Source organism: Symphalangus syndactylus, chromosome 2 (assembly GCF_028878055.3).
Source record: "Symphalangus syndactylus isolate Jambi chromosome 2, NHGRI_mSymSyn1-v2.1_pri, whole genome shotgun sequence".
Taxonomy (NCBI): domain Eukaryota; kingdom Metazoa; phylum Chordata; class Mammalia; order Primates; family Hylobatidae; genus Symphalangus; species Symphalangus syndactylus.
Genome location: NC_072424.2, coordinates 123,424,399 through 123,448,119, shown reverse-complemented (window position 1 = coordinate 123,448,119; position 23,721 = coordinate 123,424,399). Strand labels below are relative to the sequence as shown.

Sequence of the window (23,721 nt, the reverse complement as noted above, 5' to 3'; positions counted from 1 at the left end):
TAAAGCATATCTTTAGGGCCTTTTTACCCCTCTCTTTTATCTCAGGCCCTAATACCTCAGTCTACTTGACTTACCTGCCCAAATGCTCTACCTCTCCCTCTCCTCACAACCTTGGCTGGCTCAATAGTGCTTTCAGGAAGCTTTTGGTTGGTCCAGAGTCAGATTAGCCTGGAGCAGGTGTGAACTACAAGTTAGGCTAGAAGTGCTTAGTAGTGTCTCAGATCAAACAGGCTTTTATTGCTGTTTTTCTAGTCTTGTGTTTATTCATGGACTTAATGAGTGTGTATGGAGCATCTACTGAGAACTAGGGCCTGTATTAAATTACAGAGTCAGAAACTCAGAGGGTAGAATGTCTTGTTTGACCTGCAGAGGGTTTACAGTTTTTCAACTTAGTTGTCAGCATTTAAAGTTTGGAATACTTTACGTTAAAAGATCTGGATTTCTGTCTTTTCTTGAGGTTTTATTGTTTTTAAGAATGGAAATGTCTTATCAAAATAAATTCTATGTGGAGCCTATCTATAGCTGCTCTGGTTGACACTGGCTCTGTTGAATTGGGTACATCAAGATGAACCTTCCTGGGGACCCTCTTTTTATTCCTTGGTGGGTCACATATTAGGTTAGTCTTCCTAGAATGGGTTTCAAGCATAGAGAGATGGTCCTCTTGAGAGGGCTCCTCTAGGGTGGAGCAGAGGTGTTAATCCCCAAGGAGGACATTATTCTCACCCAGGGTAAGAGCAGCAGCATGGGCCGGTAAGTGAGTGCAGAGGGACTGACTGAGAATCCAGATTGACAAGATGGGGGCCAACAAATACCATTAACCAGGTGGATTAGGGAAGGACCACAGTATAGTGGTTAAGACCTGAGGCTTCAGAGTCACACTGGCTGAGTTTGAGTGGCCACTTAGGGAATAACCTTGGGCAAATGTCTGTGCTCAATTTATTCATATATAAATTGAAGATCACAATAGTGCTGACCTCATAGTTGTTAAGAAGTGGTTGTAAATGAGCTAGTGCGTAAAATGCTTATGACAGTGCTAGGAAGGTAGAAAGGGCTCAATAAATGTTATCTGCCATCAACCAAAGAGGGTGATTTGTAGTCACAAGAGATCAAAATAAACCAGGCCTTCAGCTGTGGCCAGGCTTAGATGAGTGGGCACCCTGGACTGGCTACTTCTCCGGTACCCTTCTTTTTTAGATGGAGTCTCGCTCTCTCCCTGAGGCTGGTGTGCAGTGGCATGATCTCGGCTCACTGCAACCTCCACCTCCCTGGTTCAAGCAATTCCCCTGCCTCAGCCTCCTGAGTAGCTGGGATTACAGGCGTATACCACCACGCCTGGCTTTTTTTTTTTTTTTTAATTTTAGTAGAAACGGAGTTTTACCATGTTGGCCAGACTGGTCTTGAACTCCTGACCTCAGGTAATCCACCCGCCTCGGCCTCCCAAAGTACTGGGATTACAGGCATAAGCCACTGCGCTCGGCCTTTGATACCCTTCTTAAGTATTTATTTATTCTTTATGTTGGTTAAACATTTCCTCATTCTTCAGTGCATTGGTTGAGTGATTCTGGGAGAAGATCACTGATGGCTGTGCCCAATGCTGAAATCTGTGTGAAGCTGGGAGCCTTGGGAGCTTCTGCATGTTAGCTGACATGTACCTTTCAGGAGTGTGTGCCTGAGATCACAGAACCTCAAACTAACACTTGCCCCTTTTTAACTTCTAAACTGTGTACATACCTCTTGAAGAATGTTTTACACATAAAATGAAAAGGGAAATGTATTGCATCATTTGTGCTGTTTGGTGCAGACCCATCCTAGGAGAACCTCTGGCCAGAGAACAGGTCTGGGGAAGGGATCTTGACTGGGACCAGGGAAGATGTTGTTTGCAGGCTGGACACACTGATGCTGTATGCACCCAGTGCCAGGGGCTGGGATTCTGAGTCCAGCAGCTCCTACTGCAAATGACCACTGTGGGCTCTTCACATACTGGGCATCTGAGGAAAGCCTGAACCTATGTTAAATGATTCTTTTTTGTTTCCTGCCAAGGCACATAGTATCTGGAGAGACAGGCACAGCAGGGAGCTTGTCATGTGATGCTAGCTGTGGCAGGAGCAGGAAGAACCTACGCTTCCAGCTCGAGCAGCAGAGTTCTCCTCCCACCCAGCTTTCCCTGGAGTGAACCTCTCATACCCTCAGCAGAACAGAAGCCCCGCAGTGGAGCAGGCCTCTCCCTTCTCAGCAGGGCTGATCCATCATACATTGGAGGTTTTGCTCCTCTGATCCCCCAGCGCAAATGGTGGATTGGCCATGCAGTACTCTCCCTGAGACACGCTGAGACATCTTGCTGTCACACATGATGCTCTCACCATCCTGTTGCATCTCCAGTGGTATTTTAGTGCCTCTAGGAGGGCACCTTGAGTAACTGAGTGGCAGGCCCACCTCGCTGTAATCTCAGAGTGCCCTGGAATCAGATGTGGAGGTTTAGATGGGTTAAAGTTCATGGTTCAGTTTGGACTGTGAGGAATCAGATATACACAGAAGCTGGTAACTCTAATACAAATGCCCTTGGGGACCAGGCAGGGAACAACAGTGTATGGCAACAGGCCAGACAGGGATGGAGCTCAAGGAACTGAAACCATGTCCTCCCTGCCTGAAGGCATTCCAGGTACAAACATTCTAAACTGCTGTGTGGAGTGTGCACTCTTAGATCTCTTCACTAGGGGGTTAACGGAGCTCCAGCAACAAGATTAGAATATTATCCTCTGCTCCTTCTCAGAGCTTGATGAGCCTGAAGCTGAGGATGATGCCTGGCTTGGTGGAATGGCCAGTGAGAGGCCTTCAAGCCACATTGTGGTCCTTGGTAAACTCTGTCATTCTCAGGTGCTGATGCCTCATCTCAGTGTGTTGTGTTGGCTCCTTCAGGGGCACTTGTATTTCACCAAAGGACATCTAAAGAGGGAAGTCTAAACTTATGGGAGTGGCTGTCATGGGAGAATTCTGGGCCTCACGGCAGATCCCCAGGTGAAATCTTTTGAGGGAGGGGTGTTCCCATCTCTTTGGTCATCCAATAAGGATGGCAATGTGAAGGCCACACAGGGCTCTTGTGTGTGACCATCGGAGGATCCTTTGGGGCCACTGTGTTCCTGTAGCTAGAGGATGCCAAGTCATGAGTATGGAGCTGTAACCCAGGGCTTTCTCATTTCCCTCTTCCTTTCCCTTTGAAATAATTTATATTGATCACCCCCTGAAAACGAACAAAAAACCCAACTTACAAAATATCTCTGTACTGGGAACCTGTGAGCAGGAGAAACTTCAGGCATCCAGGAGCTCAAAAAAGTGACTGTGGGGCGCTTCTCTGTCCCACAGGATGAGAGAGCGGAACAGAGTCTACCAGGCCTCAGCAGGGCATAGCGTGTCCTCTCCTGGTGTGATGAGAAGATATTTGAATAATCTAATCATCAAAATGGTGACCTTGAAGTAAACCCCAAATTACATAATTATATAATTTCCTGAAAACATAAAAATTAAATCAGTTTTAGTATTCATTGTATCTCGAGGGAATAAATGAACAATTGGTTATCCCATCTGTATCGAATAATGTTAGCCATTCCATTGAACAAATGAAAATGAGCATATGTTGAATGAACAGATTGATTCCTTTAACTATTATGGGCCACTTCTGCGTTTTACATTTAGCTGGAAGATACTTTTGGATTTACTGAAATTCAGGTGGCCAGACCTGACAACTATTTTTTTTTTTGAATGCTCTAAAATTCTGACCAGTCTCTGCAAAAACTTTTCATGTGAAAGTGCATTCTGATGACAGGCGATAGGTCACTTTTCTTTGGAGGGATATTTGCATGGATGGCGAAGTCACCCAAAGGAGCAGCAATACCCAGGGAAGGATTAGAGAGAGCCTCTGGCCTCTGGAATGCTCTTGCCACTTTACTATTATCAGGTTGTGAAATGGTCTCACCTTTTCCTTCACAATGCAGGAAGAAAGCAAACTCTCATATCCCTGCCTGGCCCTGTGCAGCCCTGTGATTTCAGGCTGTGCTGCAGGAGATCTCAGTGGCGGTATCTGGTGGTTTAGTTATTCACATGTGTGCTGTGCTTTCCCCACCGCAGGCCGAGTGCAGATGCTGCCCCAGGCGGTGTGCCTGCTGCATGCGCTGCTGGAGAAGGGACACATCGTGTACGTGCACTGCAACGCTGGGGTGGGCCGCTCCACCGCGGCTGTCTGCGGCTGGCTCCAGTATGTGATGGGCTGGAACCTGAGGAAGGTGCAGTATTTCCTCACGGCCAAGAGGCCGGCTGTCTACATTGATGAAGAGGCCTTGGCCCGGGCACAAGAAGATTTTTTCCAGAAATTTGGGAAGGTTCGTTCTTCTGTGTGTAGCCTGTAGCTGGTCAGCCGGCTTCTGCCCCCTCCTGATTTCCCTAAGGAGCCTGGGATGATGTTGGTCAAATGACCTAGAAACAAGGATTCTACCTGAACTGAAAGGACTGTGTGACCTCCCCCAAGCCAACCACTTTCACCTGGGATGACTTTCGGCTATGCTTTGTTTTGGGGCTGTATTTTTGAAATACTGTACAAGATGGCTGTGACTCACACATGAGAAGAAGCACGAAGCAGTTAGGCTGCACATCAGACAGAAGGGTAATGCCTGCAGATCCTGCTGCCTACAGGCGGACGAGGCCTTTGCTTTACAGCACTACATGTGTTGCACGATGGATCCATGACAGCACTTTCCTGTTGCACTGAAACTCTTGGCCATGCAGAGGAAAAGATATGGAGCTACGTAGATTTCATCACTAGTGTGTGTGCGTGAGCTGGTCAGTTTCCAAAGGAGGAAATAAGGTTAGAAGCCTGAACCGTTACAAAAGAAGGGCTCACTGTGGTCAAAAAATGATGGCTTTTAGGACTTGTTTTTTATCCTGCCTCACAGTTGTTAAAGTTTGTTCCAAGGCATCACCTTCCTTCTCTACCCAACAACCCTGTGTAACAACTAAAGTAGAATTATCTCTCATTTGTTGTTGTTCTTCCTCAAAACTGCCAAACAAAGCAAAAAATACCCTTGTTTTTTATAGTTGAGACGTCAAGAAGTTAAATTGAGGCTTAATGAGCATAGGTAGCCTGCCCAAGGTCTCATGACCAGTCAAGGGCAAGCTGGAGTTAATAATCTATATTTATTTGACTCAGCGCTGTTTTCCTCACAACTTGTTTTCCCAGCATCATGTAGTGCATTCAGTTTTGTTTTTCTGAGGGTATGGTCAATATGCCTGCAGGAGTTTCTGTAGCGAGACACAGAATAGTGTTCTGATCAGTTGCCAAAGAATCTAGGAAAATAGTTGTGTTTTGTGCAAGCTAATTTAAAAACATGATGGGCTGTTTTAGACCAGAGTGGAAATTCATGAGAGGAACTCTACTACCAAAAGAGCCCAAACGACCAAATCCATGGATAATTGCTTCACAGCCTTGGCTATCCTGGCTCAGCCCTCAATTTAGTATAATATGCAGTTCCTGTGCCTCCAGACTATGCAGCTCATCACCCTAGATTCTACAGGAAATACGGAGATGAACAACTTTGCCTTCAAAAATGTGCTGCCTAGAAACAGACCTGCATTCAACCAACTGTAATGCAGGATTGGACCATGAGTGATATGCTAGAATAGAGGAAAGAGAAGTGTTTTTTTAATTGAGAGCCTCTGTGTCGAAGGTGACTTATAATCATATCCAGTTTAATCTTCACAATATCCAATGAAGAAGGTCTCATTATCTCCATGATAAAGATGGGGAAACTAAGGTCAGACGGGTTAAATCAACTGTCTGTTGTCACATGATGAATAAATAGATGAAGTGAGATACAAAGCTAGGTTTGATTCAAAGCCATTACTTTCCTAATTAAACTATGATGCGTATTTATTTTTCTGCACCTTCCTTTCTTCCACAAACACATATTGATAGACGCAAGAGACTCTTATTTAGAAGGCGTGGGGGACAAGAAGGATACAAGCTAAGTTTCAGTGGAGCTCAGAGGACGGGAAGATATAACTGTGGCACTTAGGGGAGATGACATTTGCTTTGGGCAGAGGCAGCTGGCCAGGACACATTTCCCCTATAATTTTACAAAGTTAAATTTATAAGCTAGCATTAAGTAAAGTGAAGTCCAGCTCCCTTGCTAAAAATAACTAGAGGTAATAATTGGTATTCAGGTAACTCATTTACAGTCATAATGTGTTGTGAAAATTTAATCTTAAAAATTGAATTTTTAAACTATGTGGGTCTGTGAATTTCTTTAATGTCTAAGAAATCCAGCTTCATAATTTCCATGATACAAAGATCTTTTTTCAGGTGGATTTTTACCTTTGTTCCTTTTGCTCTGATAGACAAAATCAGTTTAGGACTATTAAAGAATGTTTTGGAATAAACTGTCTTTTCCTCAATGAATGGGATGTCTAATGTATTTCAAAATCACTCAAAACTTTTGGTAAATAAAAGCATTTAAAAAGACCTTTCTGTACAGGATTTTTAAAATGTTATCAGCTTAGTCTGAAATCTAGAAGGACAAATTGTGTTTCCTTATTTGTAAAGGGGGCAATCCACTGAGCTAAATTTTTTTTTTTCTTGTCACCCTTCCTCTTTCAATTAACCGATTAAAATTGGCAGTTACATGATACAGGAAGTCAAAGGTGAGGGACCACAGAGAAGTGAGGATGAAAACTTAGAGTGTGTCTGAGAAAATCAAAGCGGATATTATGCCATTAGCTGCATGTCACCGGTGTTTAACAAAACTTTTCAATCACGGGTTTCTCAAAGGCAATCATAAGATCTCATTCATGGTGAAGGAAAGTCCGAATGAGGTTGTTTTCTTTCAGACTTGAAACATTATCCCTCTATCATTCTGCTTGCCAGCATTAGGAAAAATGTAAAACACAACACAAAACACTCTCTTTTGACCATCATTAAGGTGTGGTAAAAACCACTTGGCTTGGTGTAAGAAATAATGATGAAAAATGTGGTTAAGACTTTGGAAATAATGAGAAAGTAATGAAAGGAGAGATTTGAAAGTGAGTTAGGAAACAGGAAATGAAATGGAACTTGCCACACATGAAAAATCACTGAAGAGCTAAACGCAGAATCAGTTGGATCAGAAGTTAAAGCTGAAAGTATCTTTAGAAATAATCTCATTTAATGCTTTTATTTTACAGAGGAGCAAACAGACCTAGAGACATCAAATGACTTTTTCCTATTGCAAAGAGTTGTAACTGGGACCAAAGGTAAAGGATAAGTCAGGAAGAAAGGTTCAGAGATTTGTTGTGATATTGAGATGTCATAGGAGAATTAATGGGAATGAGAGCAGACAGTATTGTTAGTGGGTAAGAAGTGGTGCAAGGATTAATAAAAATTGGAGTAAGAGGAAGAAAAATGGCTAAAATGAGAAAAGCAAAGACCAGTGTCTTTTCCAAAAGAAGAAAAGGCAGGTGTTTTCCGTGGGGGTGAGGGTGAGAAGGTGTGACTATAGAAGCAGAGGGGGAGATTCAAGGTTGTGTGCCTGGGAAAGAGATGTGCTGTGTCCACTTATGTGTCTGTGGGACTAGATCGCTGTGTGCCTGGGAAAGAGATGTGCTGTGTCCACTTATGTGTCTGTGGGACTAGATCGCAGCAGGAAAAGGGAGCAGCTAGATGTAATGTGCTGGCATAGGTGTGCCGTCACTGAGTACCTGCTAGAAAAAGAAGAAAATTGATAGAATATGAGACTGAGAATAAAGGGGAAAGGATTGATGACACTACCCTCATTATAGCAATAATGACAATAATAAGAAAGAGGAAGAACAACCGTAACAACAACTCTGTTCTTTGCTTCTCTAAGTCAACCGTAACAACAACTCTGTTCTTTGCTTCTCTAAGTCAACCGTAACAACAACTCTGTTCTTTGCTCCTCTAAGTCAACCGTAACAACAACTCTGTTCTTTGCTTCTCTAAGTCGTTGTTCTGAAAGTCTTCCCTGATTCCATTAATGGAAATACGCTTGCAGCTGCTCAGGACCCAAACCTCAGCGTCATCCTTGACTCCTCTCTTTATTTCAAATGTCACATTCAAATCATCCAGAAATTCTGTTAAAGCATCTATAGCATCTGTGTTTTTCCTCCTTTGCTGAACAACCCTGGTCAGAGCCAATGTGATCCCAAGACTAGATTTCAGAAATGGTCTTCTACCTGGTCTCCCTGTTTCTGGCCTTCCCTTCCAGCCCCTTCCTCTATCAAACCTACTCTCACATAGTGGTCAGGGTGCTTTGATAAAAATCTAACTCAGGTCATGTCACTCCTGTGTTTAAAAGCTCCAATGACTTCTCACGTCACTCAAGGTAAAAGTCAAAGCCCTTTGAGGTCCTGTACAATCTGGTCACCTGTTACGTCCTGACCACATCTCCTACTTACTGCCTTCCACCTCTCTCACTCTGCTTTAGCCATACTGGCCCTCTTGCTGTTCTTTGACTATTCCAGGCAGGCTCTGGCCTCAGGGCACTTGCTCCTGCTGTTCTCTTTACCTGGAATGCTGCTACTCCAGGTATGCACATGACTCACTCTTCTCCCTCCTTCAGTGATACCTCCCTGGACTACCCTATAAAAGATGGCCTGATCCAATCTCAGCCTTCCCAATCCACAGTCTCTGCTTTATTTTTCTTCATAAAACTTATTAATGGCCTACACCTTACATAAGTTACTTATTTTATTTTCTGTATGCTGTCACTGCAATGTAAGCTTCACTGCATTATAAAGGCAGAAATTTATATCTGTTTTGCTTGGTGATATACCTAGAGTGCCTATAACAGAGCCTGACATAGTTAAATGAGTGAAGGACAAGAATAGCTAATAACCATTGAGAGCATACAATGTTATAGATATTGTCTAAGTGCTTCACATCTATCAGCCTACCTTATCATTCCAAAAATGCTAGGGGATATTATCCCTATTTTACAGGTAAGGAAACTAAAGGATAGAGAGAAGGTGAACTTATTCTGAGGCAAGTAAAGATAGTTTTACTTCTGATTTGGTGGAATAAGCTCTTAATGAACCACCCATTATAATCTCTGTTCACATTACATCTGTTTGCTAGGGCAGCCATAATAATGTACCACAGACTAGGAGGCTTAAGCAACAGAAATTTTTTACGTGGCATGGATCTGGACTGTAGAAGTTGGAGATGAAAGGGTGAGCAGCGCCGGTTCCTCCTGAGGGCTTCAAGGGAGTATCTGTTCCATGCCACTGTTCTAGCTTCTGGTGGTTTGCCAGCAACCTTTGACGTTTCTTGGTTTGTAGAAGCATCACTTGTTCTCTGCCTTCATCTTCACATGGTGTTCTCCCTGTATGGGAGTCTGTGTCTAAATTTCCCATTTCTACAAGGATGGCAGCCACGTTGAATTGGGCCCACCCGACTCTAATATGGCCTCTTCTTGACTAATTACATCTGTGATCACCTGATTTCTGAATAAGGTCACATTCTGAAGTAATGGAGGTTATGACTTCAACATTTGAATTTGCGGGAAGCACAAATCAATGGACAACACTACAGGAAACAACTACCTGAAGACTATAGGGAGTGAAAGAAACCAGGCAGATTGGAGGGGAGTGGAAATGTGAAAAAAGGGACCAGATTGGGTTGAGTTTCCCATTTACAGGCTTAGCTTGTAAAAGAGAACTACTGAAAGAGTAGTCAGAGACAGACAGAAAATTGGGGTCATTCAAATAAAAGACAGGATGAATTCCTGTACTGTTATTATATCAGGCATTATAGCAATATTACTAAAGGACATATTTTAATAATATAAAAATGAAAATGATTGCTGTCCTCAAAAATCACTCCAAAATAGGTTAAGACTTAAGCATGAGACCTGAAACAGTAGAACTCCTAGAAGAAAACATAGTGGAAAAACTTCTTGACATTGGTCTCAGCTATGATTTTTTTAGATTTGACACTGAAAGCACAGGCAACAAAAGCAAAAATAAGCAAGTGGAAGTGCATCAAACTAAAAGGTTTCTGCACAGTAACAGAGACAAGAAAAATGAAAAGGCAACCTACACAACGGAATATTTGCAAACCATAATATGTCTGATAAGGAGTTAATATCCAAATCCATAAGGAACCCAAACACCTCACAAGCAAAAGAACAAATAACTCAATCTAAAAATGGGCACAGGACCTGAAAAGACATTTCTCCAGAGAAGACATACAAATGGCTAAGAGGTGTATGAAAAGGTGCTCAGCATCATTAATCATTAGGGAAATGCTGTTTAAAACCATAATGAGGTATCAACCTCACACCTGTTAGGATGTAAAAAAAAAAAAAAAAAAGCAAGAGATAGTAAATGTTGGCAAGGGTGTGTGGAGAAAAGGGAATCCTTGCACAGTCTTGGTGAGAATGTGAATCAGTACAGCCGTTATGGAAAACAATATGGAATTTTGTAAAAAATTAAACCTATAACTTCCATTTAATTCAGCAGTCTCACTTCTGGGTATATATCCAAGGTAAATAAAATCAGTATCTTGAAGAAATTTCTGCACTTCCATGTTCATTGCAGCATTATATGTGATAGTCAAGTATGGTAACTAAGTGTCCAATGACAGATGAATGAATAAAGAAGATGTGGTGGATATATAAACAGTGGAATATTATTCAGCCTTAAACAGAAGGAAATCTCATCATTTGCAACAACAGAGTTAAAACTTGAGGACGTTATGCTGAGTAAAATAAGCCAGGCACAGAAAGACAAATACTTCATAATCTCATTTATATGTGGAATCTTAAAAAAAAAGCCAAATTCATGTAACAGTGAATAAAATGGTAGTTACCAGGGGCTGAGAAGTTGGAGGAAAGAGGAGATGTTGGTCAAATGGTACAAACCTTTAGTTTTAAGATGAATAAGTCCTGGAGACCTAATTAATTACAACATGATGATGACAATTAATAATAATGTATTGTATACTTGAAATTTGCTAAGAACACAGTAGATCACAAGTGTCCTCACCATAAAAAAGGGAGTTATATGAGACAATGGATATGTTAATTAGCTTGATTGTAGTAATCATTTCCCAATGTATGTATAATTGTACACCCTAAATAATACAATCTTTGTTTAACAGTTGTACCTCAATAAGGCTGAAAAAAATTGCTGTTATTTAAAAACTGAACAATATGCAATTACTATTAAATGAACTAGTATGGCACCAGAATGGTGTGGATTATAAAGGAGAAAATTAGCAGAAACTAGACAGTGAAAGAATGGAGAGCTGGACCTTGAACAGAACAGGTTATTGCCATTACCATACCTGTCAAGACTTTATCAATTCCTAGTGAAAGAAAACTCAGAATTCACTGAATAGAATTTACTGTTTGCTGTATATAAATGGTTAAAAGTGGAATTATATATTTTTATTTGATAGAAATACTTATTGCTGCCTTCTTAATATTAAATGACTAATCTAAAGATGGAAATAAGGTCTAAACCAGTGGTCTGCAACCCCTGTGGCTCAGTTCCTAACAGGCCACAGTAGTGGTCCATGGCCTGTTTGGAACTGGGCCACACAGCAAGAAGCGAGTGGCAGGTCAGTGAGCTTTACTGCCTGAGCTCTGCCTCTTGTCAGATCAGCAGTGGCATCAGATTGTCAGTGGATTGTGAACTGTATTGTGAACTGCGCATGCGAGGGTCTAGGTTGCACGCTCCTTATGAGAATCTATCTAATGCACGATGATCTGAGGTGGAACAGTGTCATCCCAAAACCATACTCCCCTCGCCTCCCTGTCCATGGAAAAAATGTCTTTCACAAAACTGATCCCTGGTTCCAAAAAGGTTGGGGACCACTGGTCTAAACTTCAGAGATTTTACACGCATAGTGGATAAACAAAATGAGTATCCCTCATTCTTTATAGACTGGTGTTTAAACGATGCCAATTACTGCTCAGCACCTCACGTGTTTCAGGGGCTTAAGCCATGTTTATATATTATGATTTCTGATAATATTTGAACCTGTTTGCATTTGTTCATTTTTTTAATTTCAAAAATGTTTTTACATTTTTTATGTGTCTTTTCTTGCTTTTTATTTTTTATATCTTCCACCTTACAACAAAGAACTTTAACACTGACTTATGTTCACTGGTATTTATACTTCCTTCATGTTGACATGATTACAACTATAATTATGAGTTGTTTTAGATATACTTCCTCTTTTTCTTTTTGTGTTCTTAATTTTTTTTTTTTAAATTGTGAGGAAGGCAAAAAAGAAATGTTGGTGCGGACATAATCTTTATTGCCAGACAGACCTATGATTACCACTTCACCCCATTTCTAGCTTTCTTAACTATCCTAGATTCCATCACTACTGAGAATTTAAGCCCAGTTACTCTCAAGGTTCTGGTGAGCTTATGAGTGCCCAGCTCTCCTACAGTACTGCATCCCCTCATAAGGTATTCTGAGTCACATCTTCCTTTGCTTTCCATCAGCTCACTTCCAAAATCGTTCTATCATGCTGAGCTATCTTATCTGCTAGTAATCCTTCTTAACTGCCTCTTCATTGTTGCAGGTGAATTTCTGTCTTCAGATTTTATATTGTAATTTCCATTCAAATGTCAGGAGGAGTAATGTGTTTGCCAGTTTAAACCAGAATTTTCTCAATCATCGTCTATAGTAATGACATCCAAATCTCAATCCCCATTCCACTGCTTCCTTCTGAGTACAAGGCTTATATATCAATTTGTTTCAAAACATCTTTCAGAATACCTCCCAAACTCAATATTCTCCAATTTTTTTTTGCCAGACCTCTCATACTTTCTCTGTTGAGCAGACACTGGCAACATCTTCCCCTAATTTCCCAAGTTAGAAACTTGAATGCCATCTTTGCCATCTCTCCTCCATTTACCATTTGACAAATTACTTTCATTATGCTTCCTAAGTATCTCTTAAATATAACTACTCCCCTCTGTCCACTCTGACCTGGATTGTTAAAGCTTCCTGGCTTATCTTCCTTTTGTAATCCTTACCCATTTCAAGATCATTCTTGACACTGCTGCCTGAGAGACCTTTCTGCTTCAAATATACTACTGTCTCTTTCTTGCTCAATATTCCTCAATGGCTCCTCATTGTTCTCAGAAAAAAGTAAAACATCCTTAATGTGACATTGTATTAGTCTTTTCTCATGCTGCTAATGAAGACATACCCAAGACTGGGTAATTTATAAAGGAAAGAGGTTTAATTGACTCACAGTTTAGCATGGCCTGGGAGGCCTAAGAAAACTTAACGATCGTCGCAGAAGGAGAAGCAAACACGACCTTCTTCATATAGCAGCAGTAAGGAGAAGTGCTGAGCAAAAGGGGGAAAAGCCTCGTATCAAACCATCAGATCTCATGAGAACTCACTATCATGAGAACAACATGAGGATGACCACTGCCATGATTAAATTACCTCCCACTGGGTTTGTCCCATGACACGTGGGGATTATGGGAACTACAATTCAAGATGAGATGTGGGTGGGAACACAACCAAACCGTATCAAACATATGAGGATCTTTATGATTTGTACTGTGTCTTTCTCTCCAATCTCTGTTGTCATTCTTATAACCATCTCCCAAAAGTGCTTGTTAGCCACAGTGAATTGCTTAAAGGTTCAACGATCTTTTGCACCCTTGGAGTTTTGCACATATTTTTTCCTCTGCCTGGAATCCTCTTCCCTCCTATCTATATCTGGCGAGCATCAACTCATCCTTTGGGTCTTTGAAGACACCCTCTCTGAGGCATCTTCATGAGTCCTCAAGGGTGCTTCTTCCAGGCATTTTCATAGAACCCCTCTTAACGTGCTGTACTATAACATGAGCTATAACATCATTAGATAGGAACTGTAAACGGTGCTTGGCAAACAGGCTTTGGCACATTCTATGACAGTTAAGCCAAGTACTCTTTGGATTCTGTGTTCAGATCTAATGTGTATTTTATTGTGTTTTTAATTAAAAAAATTTTTTTTGAGACAGGATCTTGCTTTGTCACCCAGGCTGGAGTACAGTGGTGTGATAACAGCTCATTGCAGCCTCTACCTTCCTGGGCTCAAGTGAGCCTCCACCTTCCTGGGCTCAAGTGAGCCTCCCACCTCAGCTTCCTGAGTATCTGGGACTACAGGTGTTTGCCATCATACTAGGCTAACTTTTTAAAGTTTGTTCTAAAGATGGGGGTCTCACTGTGTCACCCAGGCTGGTCTCAAACTCCTGGATTAAGCGACACTCCTGCCTCGGCCTCCCAAAGTGTTGGCATTACAGGCATGAGCCACAGCACCAGGCCAGATCTAATGTATATTTCAATCTAAGAGAAATGTGAAGAAAATATTAAATGAGAACTTGTTTCATGTAAGTTAATGAATGGGGTAATTTATTCAATGAAAGTACTATCAATATCTTCATTTTGTGCCTTATTTTGTTTTAAGCATTTTAATAATGATTTCTCTTTCTATATACTACTAGTATTTAGTTATATTAAGGCAGAGTAACATCCTATAAAATATTGTGTTTTTAGCCTATCCTCTTTGTATTAGTCTGTTTTCATGATGCTGATAAAGACATAATCGAGACTCAGTTATTTACACAGGAAGAAGGGATTTAATGGACTTACAGTTCCATGTGGCTGGGAAGGCCACACAATCATGCTGGAAGGTGAACGGCACATCTCATATAGTAGCAGACAAGAGAAGAAGAAAACTTGTGCAGGGAAACTCCCCTTTTTAAAACCATCAGATCTTGTGAGACTTATTCACTATCATGAGGACAGCACAGAAAAGACCTGCCCCCATGATTCAGTTACCTCCTATTGGGTTCCTTCTACAACATGTGGCAATTCAAGATGAGATTTGGGTAGGGACACAGCCAAACCATATCATTCCACCCTGACCCCTCCCAAATCTCACATCCTTATATTTCAAAACCAATCATGCCCTCCTAGCAGTCCCCCAAAGTCTCAACTCATTTCAGCATTAAGCCAAAAGTCCACAGTCTGAAGTCTCATCTGACACCAGGCAAGTTCCTTCCACCTATGAGCCTGTAAAATCAAAAGCAAGTTACTTCCTAGATACAATGGGGGTACAGGCATTGTGTAAATACAGTCATTCCAAATAGGAGACATTGGCCAAATCAAAGGGGCTACAGGCCCCATGCAAGTTCGATATCCAGTGGGACAGTCAAATCTTAGAATTCCAAAATGATCTCCTTTGACTCCATGTCTCATGTCCAGGTCATGCTGATGCAAGAGGTGGGTTCCCATGGCCTTGGGCAGCTCCACCCCTGTGGCTTTGCAGGGTATAGCCCCCCTGCCGGCTGCTTTCATGGGCTGGCATTGAGTGTCTGTAGCTTTTCCAGGCACACAGTGCAAGCTGTCAGTGGATCTACCATTCTGGGATCTGGAGGATGGTGGCCCTCTTCTCACAGCTCCACTAGGTGGTGCCCCAGTAGGGACTCTGAGTAGGTGCTCTGACCCCACATTTCCCTTCCTCGCTGCCATAGCAGAGGTTCTCCATGAGAGCCCTGACCCTGCTGCACACCTCTGCCTGGACATGGCATTTCCATGCATCTTCTTAAGTCTAGGCAGAGGTTCCCAAACCCCTATTCTTGACTTCTGTGCATTGGCAGGCTCAACACCATGTGGAAGCTGCCAAGGCTTGAGGCTTGCTCCCTCTGAAGCCATGGCCTGAGCTCTATGTTGGCCCCTTTCAGCCATGGCTGGGACAGCTGGGATGCAGGACACCACGTTTCTAGGCTGCACACAGAATGGGGATCCTGGGCCTGGCCCATGAAACCACTCTTTCGTCCTAGGCCTCTGGGCCTGTGATGGGAGGGGCTGCAGTGAAGACCTGACATGCCCAGAAGACATTTTCCCCATTGTCTTGGGGATTCACATTTGGTTCCTCATTACTTATGCAAATTTCTGCAGCCGGCCTAAATTTCTCCTTAGAAAATGGGATTTTCTTTTATATTGCTTTGTCAGGCTGCAAATTTTCCAAACTTTTATGCTTTGTTTCCCTTTTAAAACTGAATGCCTTTAACAGCACCCTAGTCATATCTTGAATGCTTTGCTTCTTAGAAATTTCTTCCGGCAGATACCCTAAATCATCTCTGTCAAGTTCAAAGTTCCATAAATCTCTGGGGAGGGGCAAATGCCACCAATCTCTTTGCTAAAACATAGCAAGAGTCACCTTTACTCCAGATCCCAACAAGTTCCTCATCTCCATGTGAGACCACCTCAGCTTGGATTTCATTGTCGGTATCACTATCAGCATTTTGGTCAAAGCCATTCAACAAGTCTCTAGGAAGTTCCAAACTTCCTACATTTTCCTGTCTTCTTCTGAGCCCTCCAAACTCTTCCAACCCATGCCTGTTACCCAGTTCCAAAGTTGCTTCCTCATTTTCGGGTATTTACAGCAGCACCCCACTCTACTGGTACCAATTTACTATATTAGTCTGTTTTCATGCTGTTAATAAAGACATACCCGAGACTGAGTAATTTATACAGGAAAAAGGGTTTTAATGGACTTACAGTTCCATGTGGCTGGGAAGGCCTCACAATCATGGTGGAAGGTGAAGGGCATGTCTCACATGACAGCAGACAAGAGAAGAGGGTTTATGGAGGGAAAATCCCCTTTTTAAAACCATCAGATCTTGTGAGACTTATTCACTATCATGAGAACAGCACAGGAAAGATCTGCCCCCATGATTCAGTTACCTCCCACCAGGTTCCTCCCATAGCATGTAGGAATTCAAGATGAGATTTGGGTGGGGACACAGCCAAACCATATCATGCTTGCTGAAAATTGCATGTGTTCAACCCTGTTTTGGCTTACCATCATGGGCTAATACCGATGGCCATAAAAAATAATAGCCCTATGAAAGACATTGCTTGCTGCGTGTACTAAGTACACAGGGATGCCTTGTTTGACTGTGCTTCCCTTTATTGTGCTTCACAGATACTGTGTTTTTCTATAAACTAAAGGTTTGTGGCAACCATGCCTCAATAAAATCCACTGGAGACATTTTTCTAACAGCATGTACTCACTTTGTGTCTCTACACTTTTGGAATTCTCACAATATTTCAAATTTCATTATTATTCTGTCTACTGTGGTGATTTGTGATCTGTGATGTTTGATGTTGGTATTGTAATTGCTTTGGGGTGCCATGAACTGTGCCCGTATAAGACAGCAAACTTAACTGATAGATGTTGTGCAGTTGTGACTGCCCCACTGACTTGCCATTCCCTCATCTCCCACTCCTTAGACCTCCCTATTCCTTAAGACACAACAATCTTGAAATTAAGCTGGTTAATAACTCTGCAATACCCTCTAAGTGCTCAAGTGAAATGAAGAGTTGCACGTCTCTTACTTTAAATCAAAAGCTAGAAATGATTAAGCTTAGTGAGGAAGACATTTTGAAAGCCGAGGTCAGCTGAAAACTAGGCCTTTTGTGCTAAACAGCCAAGTTGGAAGTGCAAAGAAAAAGTTCTTGAAGGAAATTAAAAGTGCTACTCCAGCAAATACACAAATATAGTAAGAAAGCAAAACAGTCTTACTACTAACATGGGGAAAGTTTTAGTGGTCTAGATGGATCAAACCAGCCACAACACTTTCTCTTAAGCCAAAGCCTAATCCAGAGCAAAGCCCTAACTCTCTTCAATTTTATGATGGCTGAGAAAGGCGAGGAGGTTGGAGAAGAAGTTTGAAGCTAGCAGAGGTTGGTTGATGAGGTTTAAAGAAATAAGTTGTCTCAATAAAATAAAAGTACAAGGTGAAGCAGCAAGTGCTGATATAGCAGCTGCAGCAAGTTATCCAGACAACCTAGCTAAGATCATTGGTGAAGGCAGGTACACTAAACAACAGATTTTCAATGTAAACAAAACAGGCTTCTATTAGAAGAAGATGCCATCTAAGACTTTCATAGCTAAAGAGGAGATGTCAATGCCTGGCTTCAAATCTTTAAAGGACAGTTTGCCTCTCTTGTCAGGTGCTACTGTCGCTGGTGACTTTAAGTTGAAGCCAGATGCTCGTTAACCATTATGAAGACCCTAAGGCCCTTAAGAATTATGCTAAATCTCATCTGCCTGTGCTGTATAAATAAAACAACAAAGCTTGGAGGACAGTACATCTCTTTACAATATGGTTTACTGAATATATTAAAACCAGTGTTGAGACCTACTGCTCAGAAAAAAGGTCTCTTTCCAAATACGAATGCTTATTGACAAGGTACCTGCTCACTCAAAGGTTTTGATAACTATGTCCAGGGAGATTTATGTTGTTTTTATGCCTGCCAACACAACATTCATTCTTTAATCCATGGATTAATGAGTAATTTTGACTTTTAAGTCTTACTATTTAGGGAATATTTCAAAAAGCTGTAACTTCCATAGTGACTCCTCTTGATGGATCTAGGCAAAGAAAATTGAAAATCTTCTTGAAAGGATTCATCATCCTAGATGCCATTAAGAACATTTATGATTCATGGGTGGAGGTAAAAATGTCAGCAAAAGGAGTTTGGTAGAAGCTGATTTCAACCATCATGAATGACTCTGAGGGATTCAAGACTTCAGTAAAGGAAGTAACTGCAGATGTGCTAGATAATGGCGAGAGAACTGGAATCAGTAGTGGAGCCTGAAGATGTGACTGAATTGCTGCGATATCATGATAAAACTTCAACAGACGAGAAGTTGCTTTTTATGAATGAGCAAATAAAGTGGTTTCCTGCGATGTTAACAACTAGTGGAGATGCTGTGAACATTGTGGAAATGACAACACATGATTTAGAATACTGAATAACCTTAATTCATAAATAATGGCAGGGTTTGAGAGAATTAACTCCAATTTTGAGTTAAGTTCTGCTGTGGGTAAAATGTGATCAAACAGCATCACATGCTACAAAGAAATCTTTCATGAAAGGAAGAGTCAATGGATATGGCAAACTTCATTGTTGTCTTATTTTATGAAATTGCCACAGTCAGCCCAACATTCAGCAGCTACCATCCTGATCAGTCAGCAGGTGCTACCCTGATCAGTCAGTGCCATCAACATTGAGGCAAGATCCTCCTCCAGCAGAAGATTATGACTTGCTGAAGCTCAGATGATTATTAGCATTTTAGCAATAAAGTAGTTTTAATTAAGGTATATATATGTATAATATTGTACTCTTAATAGACAGCAATAGAATATAAACATAGCTTTTATAAGCATTGGGAAATGAAAAAAATTATGTGACTTGTTTTATTGTGCTACTGACTTTATTGCAGTGGTCTGGAACCAAATCTGCAATATCTCTGAGGTTTGCCTGTGTTGTTGATTGTATTACATTTCACAGTATTCTCCCAGTGAATGACCTCATGAAAGAAATTGTTTTCTGGCCAAAGAATAAAGCATAATTGTTATTCTTGAGCAAATAGAAAAGATAATTTGTGTTACCATGAGGCTTACAAGTAATTATTTTCTTCTTCTCACCAGCAACTAAGATTACGAGTGCATGTTTTTTGAACAAACTTTACTCCTTTCTCTGCTTTCTATTTCTACCCATTTTACCCATTTATTTTATCTGTCTTATTTTAAATTAAATTTTCATCCTGAAATACTGTTTGATCCATTATAAAATGCCATATCTAATATCTTTAAAAACAGAGATATAAATAAATACACAAATAAAATAGTTCTCATGTTATAGCACTTGCATAATATAGAAGCTGACATTCATGAATACTAGTAATGTAAATGTCAAAAAATGATGAAATGTCATGAAATATACATGTTTCAGGGTAAAATTCTATCCTTTGGAAATTAAAGATACTCTAAAAATAGAATTGCCTTTTATTCTTCACCAAATATGCACAAATATTGGAGGATTGTCTCACATCTGTAAAATGTCCCCATGCCTATATGTTGACTTGATTGGTAGATCCTTTTCATCATTAAGCAAGAATAGAGTTCAAGCCATCAACATGGTTTCCCTGCATCTAAAACTTTACAGATGGAGAAGTGTTTTTTCTTCTTCTTCTTAGTAATTCAACAACTTGGCTAATTATACTGTCTTTATAATTTAGTATCAATGGAGTAAATAACCAGATGTGACCACCTGTTCTTCTTCCTATATTCTGTTGAACATATAAACAGCTGCAGTTCTCAGAAGTAATAAATAAAACTTACAACTAGAAGACTAAGCAAACTTAGTGACCTGTTACATTTGTCTAAATAGTGGGTTTCTGTCTTCCAGAGAAAATTGCAAACAATGTATTGTTATTACATTGACAATATTTCCTTTGGAAGTTAACAACTGTTAATTTTTTTCTATTTATAGTATATCACTTTCTCCAAAGGTAATAAAATTTGTTGGCCCATTACTTAAAATATTTCTATTCCTATAAACACAGGAAATTTTTGAATATTATTAATCTATTAAGCTGATGATTGGAAAATGGAGATGGCTCTCTTTGGAAGGTATTTGATCATTATATATGAAACCAACTAGGCAGAGGAGTCTTGTATATAATTACTGGCTAGCAGGAATCGAAGTTGTCTAAATAAAATGTTTTATTATCTAGATATGTAAATAGTTCTGAATATTCATGCAAAATAATAAGTGATATAAAACAAACTAAATCTCTTTGCAAGGTGATTTTAAGGTGTCCATAAGCAAACATCTTAATTTGAAACGTTTGCCAATTTTTTGTCTAGGAATTACTTTCATAAAGATACTTGTCAGTACAGAATATATTTTATCTCTTGGTGGTCTATTTTTTCATATACACTTTAATTATTGATTTTAATGACAGAAATAGAGGATACATAAATCTAAATTTTAGTCATGAGTTAATTTTCCTGTGGCTCATTATAGAACTGTTATCAAATGTTGAAAAATTAAAAAAGGAAGCAAACTGGTTTAGTAGTAGTTCAAATGAAAATAATTTAGGACATTTAAATGAGCTAGCCATTTTCTGTTGCTTCCAGAAAGGCTAACAAAATGATGGGTTGATTCCTTACACACAAAAGGATACAGTGAGTGCTCAGGTCCTGATCATCAAAAGTAAAGTGCAAGACTTTTGCTCTGACCACTATTCAATTGAAAGATTACATTACGTTCTACTCAACAAGTCTGAAGAAGGATATCAATATTTACAAATTAGACAGTGTTCCAAAAAGGATTTCTGATTTCTTCAGAAATGTAGATGGAGAAAACAAGACCTAGAAATCTTTTTGTACTAGTAATTTCACATTTTGAACAATTGTAGAAATGCTTACTACCTTCCAGCTTTTGTGCAGAACTTTCACTCACTGAGTACTCACAACGACTTTGTTAAGTGGATGTAATTGTGGAAATATATAGAAAGTAGGTTAGGATGACTAGCATGGAGAAGAGAAGGCTATGCAAGGAAATAAGAGTCTTTCAATATTTGAAGGACTGCTGTATAAATAAGGCAATTACTTTGCACTTTTTGCTTTAGAGGGCAGAAGTAAGATTCATGGTTAGGAGTTTTAGAGCGGTAGCTTTTGACTTCTTTTAAGAAGGAAGTTTCTAAACAGAGTTGGAAAATTGTTAAATAGATTGCCTTGTGAGATAAGGAGCTTCCTGCCACTAAAGGATTTCAAAGCCGAAATTGAAAACTCTTTCCAAATTTTCTTTTTTTTTTGAGACGGAGCCTTGCTTTGTCGCACAGGCTGGAGTGCAGTGGCATGATCTCGGCTCACTGCAACCTCTGCCTCCCAGTTTTAAGCAATACTATGCCTCAGCCTCCTAAGTAGCAGGGATTACAGGCATGTGCCACCAGGCCCCACTAATTTTTGTATTTTTAGTAGAGACAGGGTTTCACCGTCTTGGCCAGGCTGGTCTTGAACTCCTGACCTCATGATCCAACTGCCTCGGCCTCCCAAAGTGCTGGGATTACAGGCGTGAGCCACTGCACCCGGCCCAAAAATGTTTGTTTTGTTTTTTTTTGGGGGGTTCATGCCATTCTCCTGCCTCAGCCTCTCCGAGTAGCTGGGACTACAGGCGCACGCCACCACGCCCGGCTAATTTTTTTTTTTTTTTGTATTTTTAGTAGAGACGGGGTTTCACCGTGGTCTTGATCTCCTGACCTCGTGATCCGCCCGCCTCGGCCTCCCAAAGTGCTGGGATTACAAGCGTGAGCCACCGCGCCCGGCCCCACAAATGTTTTTAAAAGGATTGATAAATAGATGAAAGATTTCATCATATAAATTCCAAGGTCCCTTCCAAAGTAACTATCAGTTTCCAATTGTTGATTTATGTCAATTCCCAGTTTCCTATTTTTCCTTAAAGGACGCCAAAGAACAAGAGGAGAGTCCAAAAGTCCTACCACACTCAAAGAGAAAATTGAATGTTCAATTGGCTCTTGCACTTTCCTAAGAGAAGACAGAGTTAAAAAATGTACAGCTGAACAAGCTGTAACCCTTCTGTAGCTATTCAGGGATTCACATTATGTGTGTAGAAAACACTGGAATAACTTGTCTGAAGTCAAATGGAATGAGCCATGGATAGCTTCTCTAATAAGAACTTCAGAAGAGAAAGGCAGCCATAGCTTGCAGGAGAGAATAAGCCATCTTTCCCACAAGAATAATTTAGAGTTTATGTAACTGTCTTGATTAGGTATAAATTATGATCTTCCCATGTACCTTCCATGTGAAATTTTTACTCACAATTCTTTGTGAACACGTTAAAGTTTAAAACAAGCCTGACAAAAATCTTATCTGATGGTAGTAAAACAAATTTAAATTTTGTTAAATTTTTAAAGTTTTCTTCATTCCTGGACCCAGTTCCAAGTTTATTGGCGGCTGACTTAATTCTATTGGCTATGTTAGGTTAGGTATATTCACTGGTCAAGTTCTGCTCTCCTATTTATTTTAACTTTGAGCTCAGCATAGAGTCCGATCAAATTAATTGACTTAGAGCATTATGTAAGGCAAGTGTATTAGACATGCCAGGATTTTACTATTTCCTTACTCTTCTGACTAAAATACCATCACCTCCCCTCCCACTGGAAGAACTTCCTTCTTTTTACTGTTTCAAAGGACAACAACTGCTTGCTAAGATGATGTCTTAGCCAAATACATTAAAGACAAGCATTCTTGTGACTATGATCACGTTTCTCAAGTAAACAATTTCCTGAGTAGTTTTCTATTTTCCCTGCTGTTTAATTTCTTCTCTTTGATATAATTTGTTGCCTATTTGGTTAAGGCAATTCAGTATTTGGGTTACTTAGATATCTGTTGTCTGTCCTGAAGTAGAGGTACTTAGCTTATTGTGGGAGCTGGCTCTTAGATGCTCACTCTGAGAGTAGCTCTTTTTATTTTGCCTTTTTCTCCATGGCATGCTTGCATTGCTGTTCCTTCAGCACAGTGTATGGCTCTTTGCAAATACAGCAATCTTAATCCAGGACTCCCAAACAGCTCTTCTTTTGCAATGTCTGTTGTTTAAAAATGGGTTGAACTGACTGTGATTTTTTTCTTTAGTACCACAGAAAAGAGAATATTGACTAAGGATGAAATAGGAACATTTCTTCTCATTTACCGAGATCTTGGACTGTTTATGAGGTGGTATGGGTGAAACAAATGAAAGGGATTACAAAGAAATTTTTCATATGATGAAGTACAGAGAGCAAAAGTCATTCCACAGAATAACATTAAGGGGGAATTAATGAAATAGTTTTTAACGTTT

General features: G+C 40.3%; 1 protein-coding gene across 11 annotated transcripts in view; it reads left to right on the top strand.

Annotated features, from left to right (window-relative positions):
* Window positions 1-23,721, top strand: part of EPM2A (EPM2A glucan phosphatase, laforin) — a 356,235-nt gene that overhangs the window by 93,720 nt on the left and 238,794 nt on the right. For 5 of the 11 annotated variants that reach the window (XM_063632116.1, XM_055266492.2, XM_055266437.2 and 2 more), the window contains one exon: window positions 4,123-7,582. The exons of 5 other annotated variants lie outside the window; for them this stretch is intronic. In XM_063632116.1, coding sequence (XP_063488186.1) covers window positions 4,123-4,400 — 278 coding nt within the window. In that variant the 3' untranslated portion in view covers window positions 4,401-7,582. Of the gene's footprint in view, window positions 1-4,122; window positions 7,583-23,721 lie in introns of those variants that run through there. One more of the 11 variants, XM_055266446.2, reaches the window with a different exon arrangement.